The sequence below is a fragment of the Hemitrygon akajei genome, chromosome 9 (genome assembly GCF_048418815.1).
Source record: "Hemitrygon akajei chromosome 9, sHemAka1.3, whole genome shotgun sequence".
Taxonomy (NCBI): Eukaryota; Metazoa; Chordata; class Chondrichthyes; order Myliobatiformes; family Dasyatidae; genus Hemitrygon; species Hemitrygon akajei.
This window is the reverse complement of record NC_133132.1, coordinates 93,595,066-93,609,019: the sequence shown is the minus strand read 5'-3', so window position 1 is coordinate 93,609,019 and position 13,954 is coordinate 93,595,066. Positions and strand designations below refer to the sequence as shown.

Here is a 13,954-nt window from a genome sequence, read left to right as displayed (position 1 = left end):
TAAACTCACTTCTGAATGTGTAACATTAATTAAAAATAAAAACTCACAGAAAGAAAGTCAGCCTGCGCTGAATGAATTGTCTGGGCCCTGGATTACTCTTCAGTAGCCTCATCACCACAGTATCTTGCTTGTATCAATTGTGATATCCATCATCTGGAAAACAATCAAAACCTGTTGCTGCTGGCTGGCTGAAACAAGATTTAATTGGAAATAAGACCCTGTAAATGTGTTTAACATAGCTTTGACTGCAGCTTTGAAATGAATTGAAATGTCTATGATTAAGGCATTTCTTAATTGCATATTAAAATTAAGGTTCAATTACTGGTGAATGATTAAAGTCATGAGTATAATTTTGAATTTGAACTGTATCAGATTTTCAAAGTTTTACAGATTAAGTGTATAGCATCAGAAGTTATTTGATAAAAACACTATATGTCAGAATCAGGTTTATTCTCACTGGCATATGTCGTGAAATTTGTTAACTTAGCAGCAGCAGTTCAATGCCATACATAATATAGAAGAAGAAGAAAAAAAACCATAAGTAAATAAAGTACAGTATACGTATATTGAATAGATTAAAACTTGTGCAGAAAACAGAAATAATATATATTAAGTAAGTGAGGTAGTGTTCAAGGATTCAATGTTCATTTAGGAATTGGATGGCAGAAGGGAAGAAGCTGTTCCTGAATCGCTGAGTTTTTGCCTTCAGGCTTCTGTACCTCTTTCCTGAGTTAATAATGAGAAGAGGGCATGTCCTGGGTGCTGGATGTCCTTAATAATGGACACTGCCTTTCTGAGACACCGCTCCTGAAGACGTCCTAAAATTACAACCCTCTGCAGCTTCTTTTGGTCCTATGCAGTATACCCCCATACCAGACAATGATGCAGTCTGTCAGAATTCTCTCCATGGTACATCCATAGAAGTTTTTGAGTGTATTTGTTGACATGCCAAATCTCTTCAAACTAATGAAATATAGTCACTGTCTTGCCTTCTTTATAACTGCATCGATAAGTTGGGACCAAGGTTAGGTCCTCAGAGATCATGACACACAGGAACTTGAAACTGCTCACTCTCTCCACTTCAGATCCCTCTATGAGGGTTGATGTGTGTTTCTTCATTTTACCCTTCCTAAAATCCACAATCAGCTCTTTTGTCTTACTGACGTTGAGTGCAAAATTGTTGCTGCGACACCACTCCACTAGTTGGCATATCTTGCTCCTGTACGCCCTCTCATCTCTGTCTGAGATTCTACCAACAATGGCTGTATCATCAGCAAATTTATAGCTATTTGACCTATGCCTAGCCACACAGTCATGGGTTTAGTGAGAATAGAGCAATAGGCTAAGCCACACCTCTGAGGTGCACCAGTGTTAATCGTCAGCGACGACGAGATATTATCATCAATCTGCATAGATTGTTGTCTTATGGTTAGGAAGTCGAGGATCCAATTGCAGGGGGAGGTGCAGAGACCCAGGTTCTGTAACTTCTCAATCGGGATTATGTGAATGGTAGTGTTAAATGATGAGCTATAGTCGATGAACAGCATCCTGACATAGGTGCTTGCATTGTCCAGGTGGTATAAGACCGTGTGAAGAGCCATTGAGATTGCATATGCCATTGACCTATTGTGGTGATAGGCAAATTGCAATGGGTCCAGGTCCTTGCTGAGGCAGGAGTTCAGTCTAGTCATGACCAACCTCTCAAAGCATTTCATCAATGTCGATGTGAGTGCTACAGGGCGATAGTCATTAAGGCAGCTCACATTATTCTTCTTGGGCATTGGTATAATTGTTGCCTTTTTGAAACAAGTGGGAACTTCTGCCCATAACAGTGAGAGGTCGAAAATGTCCTTGAATACTCCCGCTAGTTGGTTGGCACAAGTTTTCAGAGCTTTGCCAGGTATTCCATCAGGACCTTCTGCCTTGTGAGGGTTCACCTCCTTTATAGGCAGCCTAATATCAGCCTCTGAGACAGAGATCACAGGGTCACTGGCTGCAGCAGGGTTCTTCACAGCTGTAGTTATGTTCTCTCTTTCAATGTGGGCATAGAAGGCAATGAGTTCATCCGGTAGTGAAGCATCGTTGCCATTCATGCTGTTGGATTTCACTTTTTAGGAAGTAATATCTTGCAAACCTTGCCACAATTGTTGTACATCCAATGTTGCCTCCAACCTCATTTGAAATTGTCTCTTCGCCCTTGAAATAGCCCTCTGCAAATTATACCTGGTTTTCTGGTATAGACTTGGGTCGCCAGACTTAAATGCCACAGATTGAGAGGCATGGAGTAGCATGGTAGGCATTCTTGATGGTGGTGTAACAGTGATCCAGTATGTTGTTTCCTCTGGTATTGCAAGTGATCTGTTGATGGTAATTGCTTAGTGATTTTTTCAGACTGGCCTTGTTAAAATCCCCCAAGACGATGGTGAAGGCATTAGGGTGCGCTGTTTTGTGCATGTTGATCGATGCTCAGATCATCTAAAGCCTGCTTGACATTGGCCTGAGGTGGAACATATACTGCTACCAAAATGATCCCGGAAATCTCCCGTGGTAGCTAAATTGGACGGCACTTAACTGCTAGATAATCCAGATCTGGTGACCAGAATTGGGACAGCACTGATATATTTGTGCACCAAGAAGAGTTGATCATAAAGCATACTCCTCCACCTCTGCTTTTGAGAGACTCTGTAGATCTATCCTAAACTCGTCAATCTGAATCGCTGAATCTGGTACCCAGGATTCCGTGAAACAAAGGACACACGCGGTCCTAATGTCCCTCTGATTCAGCAAACTAGCTTTGAAATCATCGATTTTATTCACCAGAGACTGCACGTTTGCCAGCAAGATAGTCGGTATTGGGAATTTTAAAACCCATTTCTTTAAACGCACTTGTAACCCTGACCTGCAGCCACGATTCTTGAATGGAATCCGACCATGATCGGCATTGTTTCTGTTAGTGTTAAGCAGCGATAGTTCGTTTAAATGCATTAAGACATCTTTGTTGACCCTACTGACCTTGGAAGCAGTTGTGCTTTTTAGCTGTATCAGGCTGAAATGAGAATATTTAATTGTATCCATTGAGAGTTCTGCTGCCACACAAGTTGCCTTGAGGTGCCCCAGAAGTTTCTTTGTTTAAGAGATATGTTATATATGTTATGGTATGTCAGAGCTCTATGTAATTTTCATTGTGATAATGTTTTTTAAACTGTATGGTGCAAATGCAAACACGAGGAAATCTGCAGATGCTGGAAGTTCAAGCAACACACACAAAATGCTGGTGGAACACAGCAGGCTAGGCAGCATCTATAAGGAGAAGCACTGTCAATGTTTCGGGCCGAAACCCTTCGTCAGGACTAACTGAAAGGAAAGATAGTAAGAGATTTGAAAGCAGGACGGGGAGGGGAAAATGCAAAATGATTGGAGAAGACCGGAGGGGGTGAGGTGAAGCTGAGAAAGGTGATCACCTTTCTTGCTCTCAGCCCGAAGGGTCGACATTGCTTCTCCCTATAGATGCTGCCTGGCCTGCTGCGTTCCACCAACATTTTGTGTGTGGTGCAAATGCAAAATGTTCAGTAAGAATTGAATTTAAATATCATGTCATTTCTTTAAGCCATATTGTTTGCCTGTATCATGCACAGTTAAATAATTAGTTTCTTTAATTAGTTTTCTTGATGTGTTTTGATTATATAAATAATTGCAGTATTAAACTATAATGATTAGTTATTTTTATCATTTTATAGGTCTTGAGGTAGTCCGCAAAAATCTTCTCCTCGGATTGATCATTCGACAGAGGCTAAAGAGATCATTTAGTGCTTCACCTGCTGAAGAACACTCTGAATCAGAGAAACTACCCAGTAATTTGCCTCAAGAAAAGAAAAGCAGAACAGAGTATGTAGAAGGTGAAGGTGAAGATGAAGATGAAGAAGAAGAAGAAGAAAATCAGTTCTTTAATTCTTTCACTTCTGTGTTGCCTAAATTTAGAAGCAAACCCAAACAAACATCACCCATTGAACCTCAGATTTTGAAAACACCACCTTTATCACCAGCTGAGCCAATTCCTATGCTGTCCACAAAGCCATTGCGATTTCTCCCTGGAGTATTGGTTGGTTGGGAAAACCAATCCACCTCTCTCGAATTATCAAACCGACCACTGGATGACATTCTTCAAAGTCTTTTGGGAGATGCAGAGAAAGAAACTGAACCAAAGCCTGATTCTGGTACTGGACCTGACTTGGGAGATGCTGCAGTGACTGTAAAAGATTCCAATACGTCACAGCCTGAAGAAACAACTGACGATCAAGAGAGTGCTAAAAATGCTTTGCATGATCTTACAGTGGAAAATGAGAATGCAGATGTCATTGAGGACGACAAAGAAATTTCAAAGCCAACTGGACTTCTTACAACTCTCACACTTAAAGACAAACCTCCAGATGTTTCCACTGAAGTGTTCCTTTCCAATCTAGCAGCTCTAAAATCACAGCCAAATCAGAAAGAAGAGCATGAGAAACTTCGGCATCACTACAAAGTAAAAAAGGTAAAAATAGAACCCTCAAAAGAGAAAAATGAGACTTCTGGTGGTTCTGCAACTCGACCAGTGAGTCCCAAGTTATCTCTGCCTGAGCCCAGTACAGGTGCAGAAAAAGTAGACTCTTCACATGAAGCTCATGCAAGTGTCTTGCAGGTTGTGAATATAAGCAGAGACCCAAGACAAGCAGCTGTTCGAATGCAACAAAATGTTTCTGCAATAAACAAGCCGCCAGAGAGTAGTGCAGAAGAACAACATTTGGAAAACAGGAACGATAACTATGAGGGTGAGAGCTTAAAAAATCCAGAGGAAATTTTGAAGGAATCCCCCGAAAATGGCGAAGGAGAAACAGCCATAAAGCAGGATATTGAAGAGACAATTGATACTCAAAGTGAGCTATCCAGTAAACAATTGCAGGAACCTTCACCTTGTATTATAGAGACTTCACCGGCAGGTTTTCAGAATCTTTCAAATCTAGAAACAGAATCAACAAGTTCTTTACAGATGGGTCAAACAGCTTCTGAAACAGAATTGGTAGAAACACACACTATTGAGACTGTGCAGTCAATCCGAAGGGAAAATGTCCCAGTATCCTCTTTCCATGGCCCGCGTTCAGGTACGCATTTTGAGTTCTCTTCAAATGCAGTACCTGCACACAATCAGACTCAGGTGTCAGCAGTGCCCACCTCATTACCAAGCAGCGGCCCTTCAGGTAGCCCGGCATCAAGTGGAAATATTTTCCCTCCTCCAATATCGCAACTACCTAACTTTAACCAAGTCCAAGTCCATCCTTCTGGTTTTCCATTTCAGCGAACTTTACCTGCTGGCAGTTTTCAGCCAGGTAATTTGATGCCTTCATTCATGCCAGTTCGGGCCCCACCACCAATTCCTCCACCACCATTTGGCCTTCAAACAGATCCTCATTTGAGGTTTCATGCTCCTGATCTTGGCGCAGCACATGCCCTGGGCTCAAATCATATGATGCCTTGGCTACCACCAATTCCCTGTCCGCCACAACATTTGGGGCTTCTACATCTTGCACATGGGCAGCCTATGCCTCCTTTCTCCTCTGACCGCCCAATTGATGTTAACAGATATGTAAGAGGTTCAGGACCAAGTTTTCAATCTATCAAGGAAGAAAGGCATCATGGCGATCCTTGGGATAGATATAGCCAAAGGTCAGAGCATAATCTTGGCAAGGAACACAGCAGTCATCATAGATACAGGTTTTATAGTGATTATCGTCGAAAAAAAGATCGGCACAAAGAAAGAGACAGGGACAAATACTGGGATCGAGGGTCTGAACGAGACAGAGACAAGTATAAGGACAGAGACCGTGATAAAGGGAGAGACAGAGAAAAGAGACGGAGTCATGAGGACCGGCATAGAGATAAAGATCGGGACCGCCATCGGGAACGTGAAAGGAGCCATGATGGCGTGGACTCGAGAAGAGAACGAAGCAAAGATAAAGAAAAGAGTAGGTCCGAAAATGAAGATAGCGATAAAGAGAGGGGGAAGGGAAGGAGTAAGGACAAGCATAGAGAGAAAGTTCATGAAAGAGATAATGATGTGGAACGGGAGAAACACCACAGAGATAAAGACCATGATAAAAGGGACCACAGTGACAGAAGTAAAAGCAAGAAGAGAAAGAGTTCCCCAGAGGATACTTCTAATTAACAACTGTACAGAACCAAAAAAATTGTTGACTTGTGAACTTTGTCCTGATCATTTGAAGAAGTAACAACTGGTTCACCTGTACTTGTCAACTAGAATGCCAGTTCATGCTGCAATGTTATGACATGATTCACTTGAGTGGTTCCTTGTATAGCATACAGTATTTACCACCATGTCTTGCTGCTCTTAAATACTAATTAACAATACAAGAAGCTAGTAGTATAACATTTTAAGTAATTTTATTACTTCTGATAATTATCCAAACTGATAGTTCTAGCATGAGCTACTATACATGTCAAAATTTGAAGAAGTTAAAATCCACAGCTTTTGCTGTTGCCCAGGTTCTTTTCCTGAAATAATGTACGCTTTGTAGGCAGTTTGCAGTGCGGCACACACTCATGAATAATTATACAAAGGTATCATGTTCTTATTCAAACCAGTTGCAGTTGTACATTTCTGAAGTTTTATGTTGTACTTCTATTTCAATGTATTAATTCATTTGCAAGAGTTGGCTGTTAACTATTGCATTGTTTTAAACAGGCAATCACAACAACGTAAGTGTTGTATTAAAATTTTAGATAAAAAGTGCATTGAAAATAAAACTATACATCCATCTATATTTTGTAAAATTGTCACATTGTTGCTTTGACTTGGCTATTATCTTTGTTGCTTCAACATTGTAGACTATTGCTTGTATACTACCTTTTCTGTTTAATTCATCAATCTTTTTACTGAAGAATCTGTGTAAATATTTTAAATGATGTTTTCATTGTAAATGATTATAAAATGAATTTTCTCCACATAACTGTCTTTTGTTATTTATATAGCATAGTTCTTAAGTATGATTTATTTCAGTATGAAATGTCAACACTGATAATGTATCGTCATGGGAATTTTCCTGGTAGAAGAGCAACGTTGGACAAAATCAGGAAATGTTCCTTCGATGGGAAAGCTGGACACTAAAGAAGTAAAAGCATTCCTTTTCTTGTATTGGTGAGGGTAACATCGTAAAGACAAACAGTATATGAAACAAACTGAAGAAGAAGTAAGAGAGACGGGCATAAGAAGCACTTGAATCAGTGCATGGAGGGAGAGGGCTTAGAGGGATGTAAGCTAAACACAGGAAATTGGGACTAACTGACTGGGCACCATAGTCGGCATGGACTCATTGCGTTAAATGGCCTGTGTTCGTGTTGTATTGCTCCATGATTCTAATTAAGTAATTAAAATAAGGTTTGGTTATTAGTGATAGAGGGCTATACATTTTAATCCTTTAAATTTCTCATTCTTCAAGGCTCTAGAAATCTGAAGGTCTCCAATAAATAAAACCTTTTCCAATGTTTGATAAATAAGTAGCATTTCAATTGGCCCTGTTTACTGTCATTCAACCAAAAGTGAAATTTGATTGCTGGCATAAATAATCCATTAACAACATTCTTTCACTATTACATGGCAACTCAGACTACCTTTTGTCAAGTTTAATATGGTATTTCATTACAACTTGTATCATTGACTTAACATTTGCAGATTGATGATCATGTTATATTACAGAACTTGTATCTCTTTCAAGCTACAAGCTGCTGAACTTTGTAAACAATGGCATGAGTTTATGACCAATGTTATTTTGCCAACAAAATTTTTTTTCTTATTAACTCTCTGAAAAGTAGACCATAAGACCTAGAGACAGAATTAGGCCATTTGGCCCATTGAGTCTGCTCTGCCATTCAATAATGGCTGATTTATTTCCCTTCTCAACCCAATTCTCCCACCTTCTGTAACCTTTGACACCCTTACTAATCAAGAACCTATCAACCTGTGCTTTAAATATATCCAAAGATTTGGCCTCCACTGTCATTTGTGGCAATAAACTCCACAGATTCACCACCCTCTGGTCCTAGACTCACACTATTAGAAACATCCTCTTTGTGCCCACTTTATCTAGGCCTTACAATATTCAATAGTTTTTTATTAACATTTGAAAGCAGATCAAAGCCCTTGAGATAGCTATGAGCTGACAGGATACATCTTGGGACCCTTTTCAGGTGTGGAGAGCACAAGGGAAAAATACTACCTCCCAGGAGGCGAGTACAAGATAACTGGGCTAAACACAATCTGATGTATGGACTTCAGTTTACTCACAACTTCTTACACTTTCTTTAGCAAAGAACTGCCGCTGAACTTGTTCTGAATAAAACACTTTCTAGCTTTTCCACATAATTGTTTCACGGTCTACCATTTAGTTATCAAACTTTATCAGTCTGATTATCAAATCACAGAATTTATTGCAAAGCTTCAGGCCTTTCTGACAATTGCTTTGTAACAGGAAATGCTCTCACTTTTCCAACACTCTGTCAACTCATATCTTTGTTGTGCCACCCATCTCTGGAACTGCAAATAAAGTACGAAGTAAAGATTATTTCAAATTTAGTATGGTAGCCAAAGAAATACTATATCTGTAGCTAATGTGGATCAATTATTTGGGCAATTTGTGTTCAGCTATGTTAGATGGTGTCTTATTCATAATAAACTAGCTTCAAAGAATAATTTGTATTATTCAAGTTGGAATTAAGTGAGATTTTTCATGTTGAAATCTGTTAATAACTGAATGAATAAAATTTTTGAAATAAAAGAACAGGAGATTTCATGTTTCACAATTTAATTGTGAATAGGTAAAAGTGAAGCAATTTGATGAACTCTTTCCAGGAGCCTCAATAGAAGGGTGTCCCTTTAGAACAGAATTGAGGAGGAATTTCTTGAACCAGAGGATGGTGAACCTGTGGAATTTATTTCTACAGATGGCTAGGGAAGCCAGGTCGTTGAGTATATTTAAAGAGGAAGCTTATAGGTGTTTGATTAGTAAGGACAGCAAAGGTTACAGGGAGAAGGCAGGAAAATGGGGCTGTGAGGAAAAAATCAGGCCTGATCAAATGTTGGAGCAGATTCAGTGGGCTGAATGAATGGCTTAATTCTGCTCCTTTGTCTAAATGTCCTATAGTTTCAGCTATTAGTATAACCACTGTAAGTGATCTTTAGTTTGCATTAGGATTTGCAAATCTCAATATAACCTTTTTAAAAGTGGATATACATAATTTGCTTATGTGAATACATTTCACATGCTTAAAATAGTTAATTAAATGACAATTTTCTCAGATGACCATGTTCCTTTAAACATTGTCTCTTCCTGCAAAAAATTTCCAGGCCAACACTTCTGCAATGGTTCGGATTTTGCTTTAGGCAACCACTTCACCTCATCGGGTGTTTGTTAGAGTAACACACATACACACACAATGTTGGAGAAACTCAGCAGGTCAGGCAGCATTTGTGGAGAGGAATAAATTGTCAACATTTCACGTCTTGATGAAAGGTCTTGGCCTGAAACATGACTGATTATTCTTCTCCATAGATGCTGCCTGACCTGCTGAGTTTTTCCAGTATTTTGTGTGTGTTACATTCAGAACATTTGGTAGATGTGCCCTTGCGTGTTTTAGATCTTGATTTTTCTTCTGCTGAGAGCATGAGCTGATTGTCACAGCAAGTCATCTTTGGAATGTCGATGTCAGAGAGGTTATTTGCGTGTAAGTAACACATGTTGATAAAAGGGCACTTTGCTTATAATTACCAGGTTTACTTGTGCAGCAGATCAAGTTGGTGTGTTTCTGCCAGAAGTACACAGTGATATTGTGCTAATCGATGTGAGTCACTGGTAAGGAATACTGATTTTGCAAACCAAGGGGTGGAGTGAAGCAAGTGTAGTGCCAGCTTGTACTTGTACAGATCATGTAGGAACTTGCCTGAGAGAAACTGGTTTCATCCATCAAAGCAAGGCCCTACATGATCAAAATTTGAAGGAAGTTTGCAATCAAGCTGCCTGCAGTATATGTTACCATACAGTACATACTACCTTGAGATTAATTTTCTTGCAGGCATTTATAGGGAAAGAAATACAATAGAATTTTATGAAAACCATTACATAAAACTAAGACTGATAAACATCAGAAAAGACAATCTCTGCAAATAAAAATAATTCTAAGAAGATGAGCTACAAAGAGTTCTCAGTGAAGTCATAGAATCATTTCAATAAAGTGGTGCATGAAGTTATCTATGGAGTCGGGAAGGAGGTACAAGTGCCCCAGTACTTGCAGCACCAGGTCAAGAACAGTTACTACCCCACAATCATCAGGCTCTTGAATGACAACACTTACTTTCCCCATCACTGAAATGTTCCCACAACCAATGATCCCACTTTAAGGACTCTTCATCTCGTTCTCATATTCTCATTATTTACTGCTATTTATTTATATTTGCACGTGCACATTTTGTTGTCTTCTGCTCTCTTTCATTGATCCTGTTGTAGTTACTATTCTATAGATTTGCTGAGTATGTCCACAGAAAAATTAATCTTGGGGTTGTATATGGCAACATATAAGTACTTCGATAATGAATTGATTGAGAATTTTGAACTTAATATTGATGGTTAAATCTAAGCAATGAATGCTCAAGAACAAGAATATAGAAGTTTTTCTTCTCTCTTGTAACACCCAGTCAATAGCATGAAGCATTGTTTATAATCACTCAGAAACAGGAAACATATAAACCTGTCTAATAGCTCAAGTGTAGCTAATGTAAAAATGGCTATAATTACATCTACCAGCCTCTAATTGTATACACAGCATATAGTAACTGTCTTATTGTAGATACATGAACGGATAACTTAAAAGATATCATCAAGTGTTCATACTAAATCATGCTAATGTATTCTTTCATCTTCCTCTCACCTCAGTCATCTCCTGGCATCATTTTGAACTGTTAATCAAAATGATCGATGGATTTGAGTTGGATGCAAATTTCATTCTAAGGACAACAAATCTGTTTTGTATGTTGTTTGTATCAAACATTTATCAAACAATTTGATAATGTTGAACTTGAGGTCATAGCAGATTTCCTTTATAGCACATTGTCTTGCTTTTCTAATACTGACAAAAGGTCTCAGCCAGAAATATTGACTCTGTTCCTTTCTATATTTGCTGCCTGGCCCACTGAATTCCTCCAGCATTTTGTGTGTGGTTCATTTCCAGAATTTTTTTTAATGTATCTGTTGCCATCTGTTGTTTGTGGTTTAATGATCATGAAAATGGATAAATTTTAACTTGCCTGCGTCAGCTTGCTCAGATTGTAGCTGAATGTCAGACTGACCCATGAGAGATCCTCAGCACCTAATCTGCAGAGAATGTAGTGTGCCAGGCAGACACAGCTCTGAGTGTGCAGTGCCAAGGGCGTAAAGCATCATTCTAGGTAATAAGCCTTGAATGAGAAATTCAACGAAGTTCCATTTGACTGTATTATGTGGATGTTGGTGATTCTAGTGCACTGCTTGAATAAATGCAGATCAAATATAAATTAATGTATTGTTTATATACAAAGATATAGATTAACTTCATTTGCCACATGTACATCAAAACAGTGAAGCAGATGTAACAAATGCTTCATTTTGTATCAATGACCACATAGTCCAAGAACTGTGCTGGGGGCAGCCTGCAAGCATCGCCATGTTTCCAGCATCAACATAGCATTCCCACAACTCACTAACTCTAACTATATATCTTTGGACTGTGAGAGGAAACCAGAGCACCCGGAGGAGACACATACAGTCACGTGAAGAACATAATAGCTCCTTGTAGCAGTGGGAATCAAATCTTGATTGCTGATCACTGACACTGTAAAGCATTATGCTAACCTTACAGTCTACAAGAGAATAGTAACTGTATGCTGCAAAACTTCTGAAGAAGAAACAAAATGGGAACCATGATATCAGAAACGAATGAATTGGCTGGGATTCTTTCTTTCCTGGAATCATTTCCTGAGGGTTATGGAGGCCAGAACTTTGGAGGTTGTATTTAAGGAAAAAGTGGAAACATTTTTGAATGATCAGGGAATTGTGAACATTGTTTGCTGGCACAGATGTGGATTTGAAGTTTGGCCCGATGTTTGGCTTCAGGTGCTCCTATTGTTTTCTTGTAAACTAAATGTATGAATGACCTGGCACAGGTCTTTGAGAGCATAGGCATAGAAATTATGGTACCACCTGGGTGAATGAGACTAAAAGTTGAAGGTATCAATATAAACACTAATTAATTCATTAGCAAATTCAAGTGAAACATGTTGTGATGGGAATGGTGAATGCCTCTTTGCTGTAAATTGTAGGTAACTGCTAAGCATTGAATTATGGGTAACATTTTCATGTAACCATTTAGTATGGAAAATATATTGGGATGAGGGTACAGATATTTATAAAGCATTTGCAAAATCGAGAATTCAGCATTAGGTAGTGCCTCAAAGTTCCAATGAGCCAGGTTCATTCCTGACTTCTCATCCTGTCGGGGTAGAATTTAGATTAGATTAGATTAGTTTTATTTGTCACACATATGCCGAAACATATAGTGAAATGCATCGCTTGTCCCAATGGCCAAAACTGTCCGTGGATATGCTGGGGCAGCCTGCAAGTGCTGCCTTGCTTCTGGCATCAAAATAGCATGCCCACAGCTCATTGCCCTTAAACCGTCAGTAAGTTTTTGGAATGTGGGAAGAAACTGAAGCACCCAGGGGAAACACAGGCGGTCATGAGGAGAACATATAGGCACCTTACGGACAATGATGGGAATCGAACCAGGGTCGCTGGTGCTGTAAAGTGTTATGCTAACCGTTATGTCTTTGTGTACTCTGGTTCAGTATCGTGCGACCCTGTAATGCTGCATTTTCTCCCTTTGGTTGTTCAAGTTCCCTCCCACATCCCAAATACATGTGGGTTGATAGGTTGATCGGCCAATGGTGTGTAGCTGCATGGCAGAATCTGGGGAACTGATTAGAACGTAGAAAGAACAAAATGGGATCAGTGTGGGACTAATGTTAATAGGTATTTGAAGATCCAGTCTCTGTGGGCTAGAAGATTTGTTCCCACAATAAAGTGGTAAACTGGAGATCAGCAAATTTGCAGCTGACACCAAGACTGGGGGTGTAGTTGACAGCGAGTAAGGCTACCAAAAGTTTGTGGCAAGTTCTGGACCAGCTGGAAAAATGGTCTGAAAATGGCATGTGGAATTTAATGCAGACAGGTGCTAGGTGTTGCACTTTGGGAAGACAACCAAGATGGGACTTACACAGTGAACTATAGGGCACTGAAGAGTGTGGTAGAACAGATCCATAATTTCTTGAAAGTGGTGTCACAGGTATAGATAGGATTATAAAGGGAACTTTTGACACATTGACCTTCATAAATCAAAGTATGGTGAAGTTGTATAAAACATTGGTGAGGTCTAATTTGGAGTATTGTGTTGCAGTTCTGATCACCTAACCACAGGAAAGATATCAATAAGAGTGAAATATGTGCAGAGAAAATTTACAAGGCTGTTGCAGGACCTGAGAACCTGAGCTATAGGGGAAGGTTGAGTAGGTTACGACATTATTCTCTGGAGTGTAGGAGAACGAGGGGAGATTTGATAGAACTATTCAAAATTGTGAAGGATATAGACAGAGTAAATGCAAGTTGGCTTTTTCCACTGAGGTTGGGTGAGACTGGAATTAAAGGTCATGGGAAAGGGTGGAATGTGAAATGTTTAAGGGGAACATGAGGAGGAACAACTTCTCTGAGGGTGGTGAGAGTGTGAAATGAGCTGTCAGTGGAAGTAGTGGATGTGGGCTCAATTTCAACATTTAAGAGAAGTTCGGAAAAGTATATTGGTGGCTGTGGTCCATATGCAGGTT

At 39.4% G+C, this 13,954-nt stretch overlaps 1 protein-coding gene across 8 annotated transcripts in view; it reads left to right on the top strand.

The window, feature by feature from the left end:
- phf3 (PHD finger protein 3) overlaps positions 1-7,001 on the top strand; it is a 149,150-nt gene extending 142,149 nt beyond the window's left edge. For all 8 annotated transcript variants that reach the window (XM_073056517.1, XM_073056516.1, XM_073056514.1 and 5 more), the window contains one exon: positions 3,738-7,001. In XM_073056517.1, coding sequence (XP_072912618.1) covers positions 3,738-6,199 — 2,462 coding nt within the window. In that variant the 3' untranslated portion in view covers positions 6,200-7,001. The remainder of the gene's footprint in view (positions 1-3,737) is intronic.
- The last annotated feature ends 6,953 nt before the right edge of the window (positions 7,002-13,954 follow it).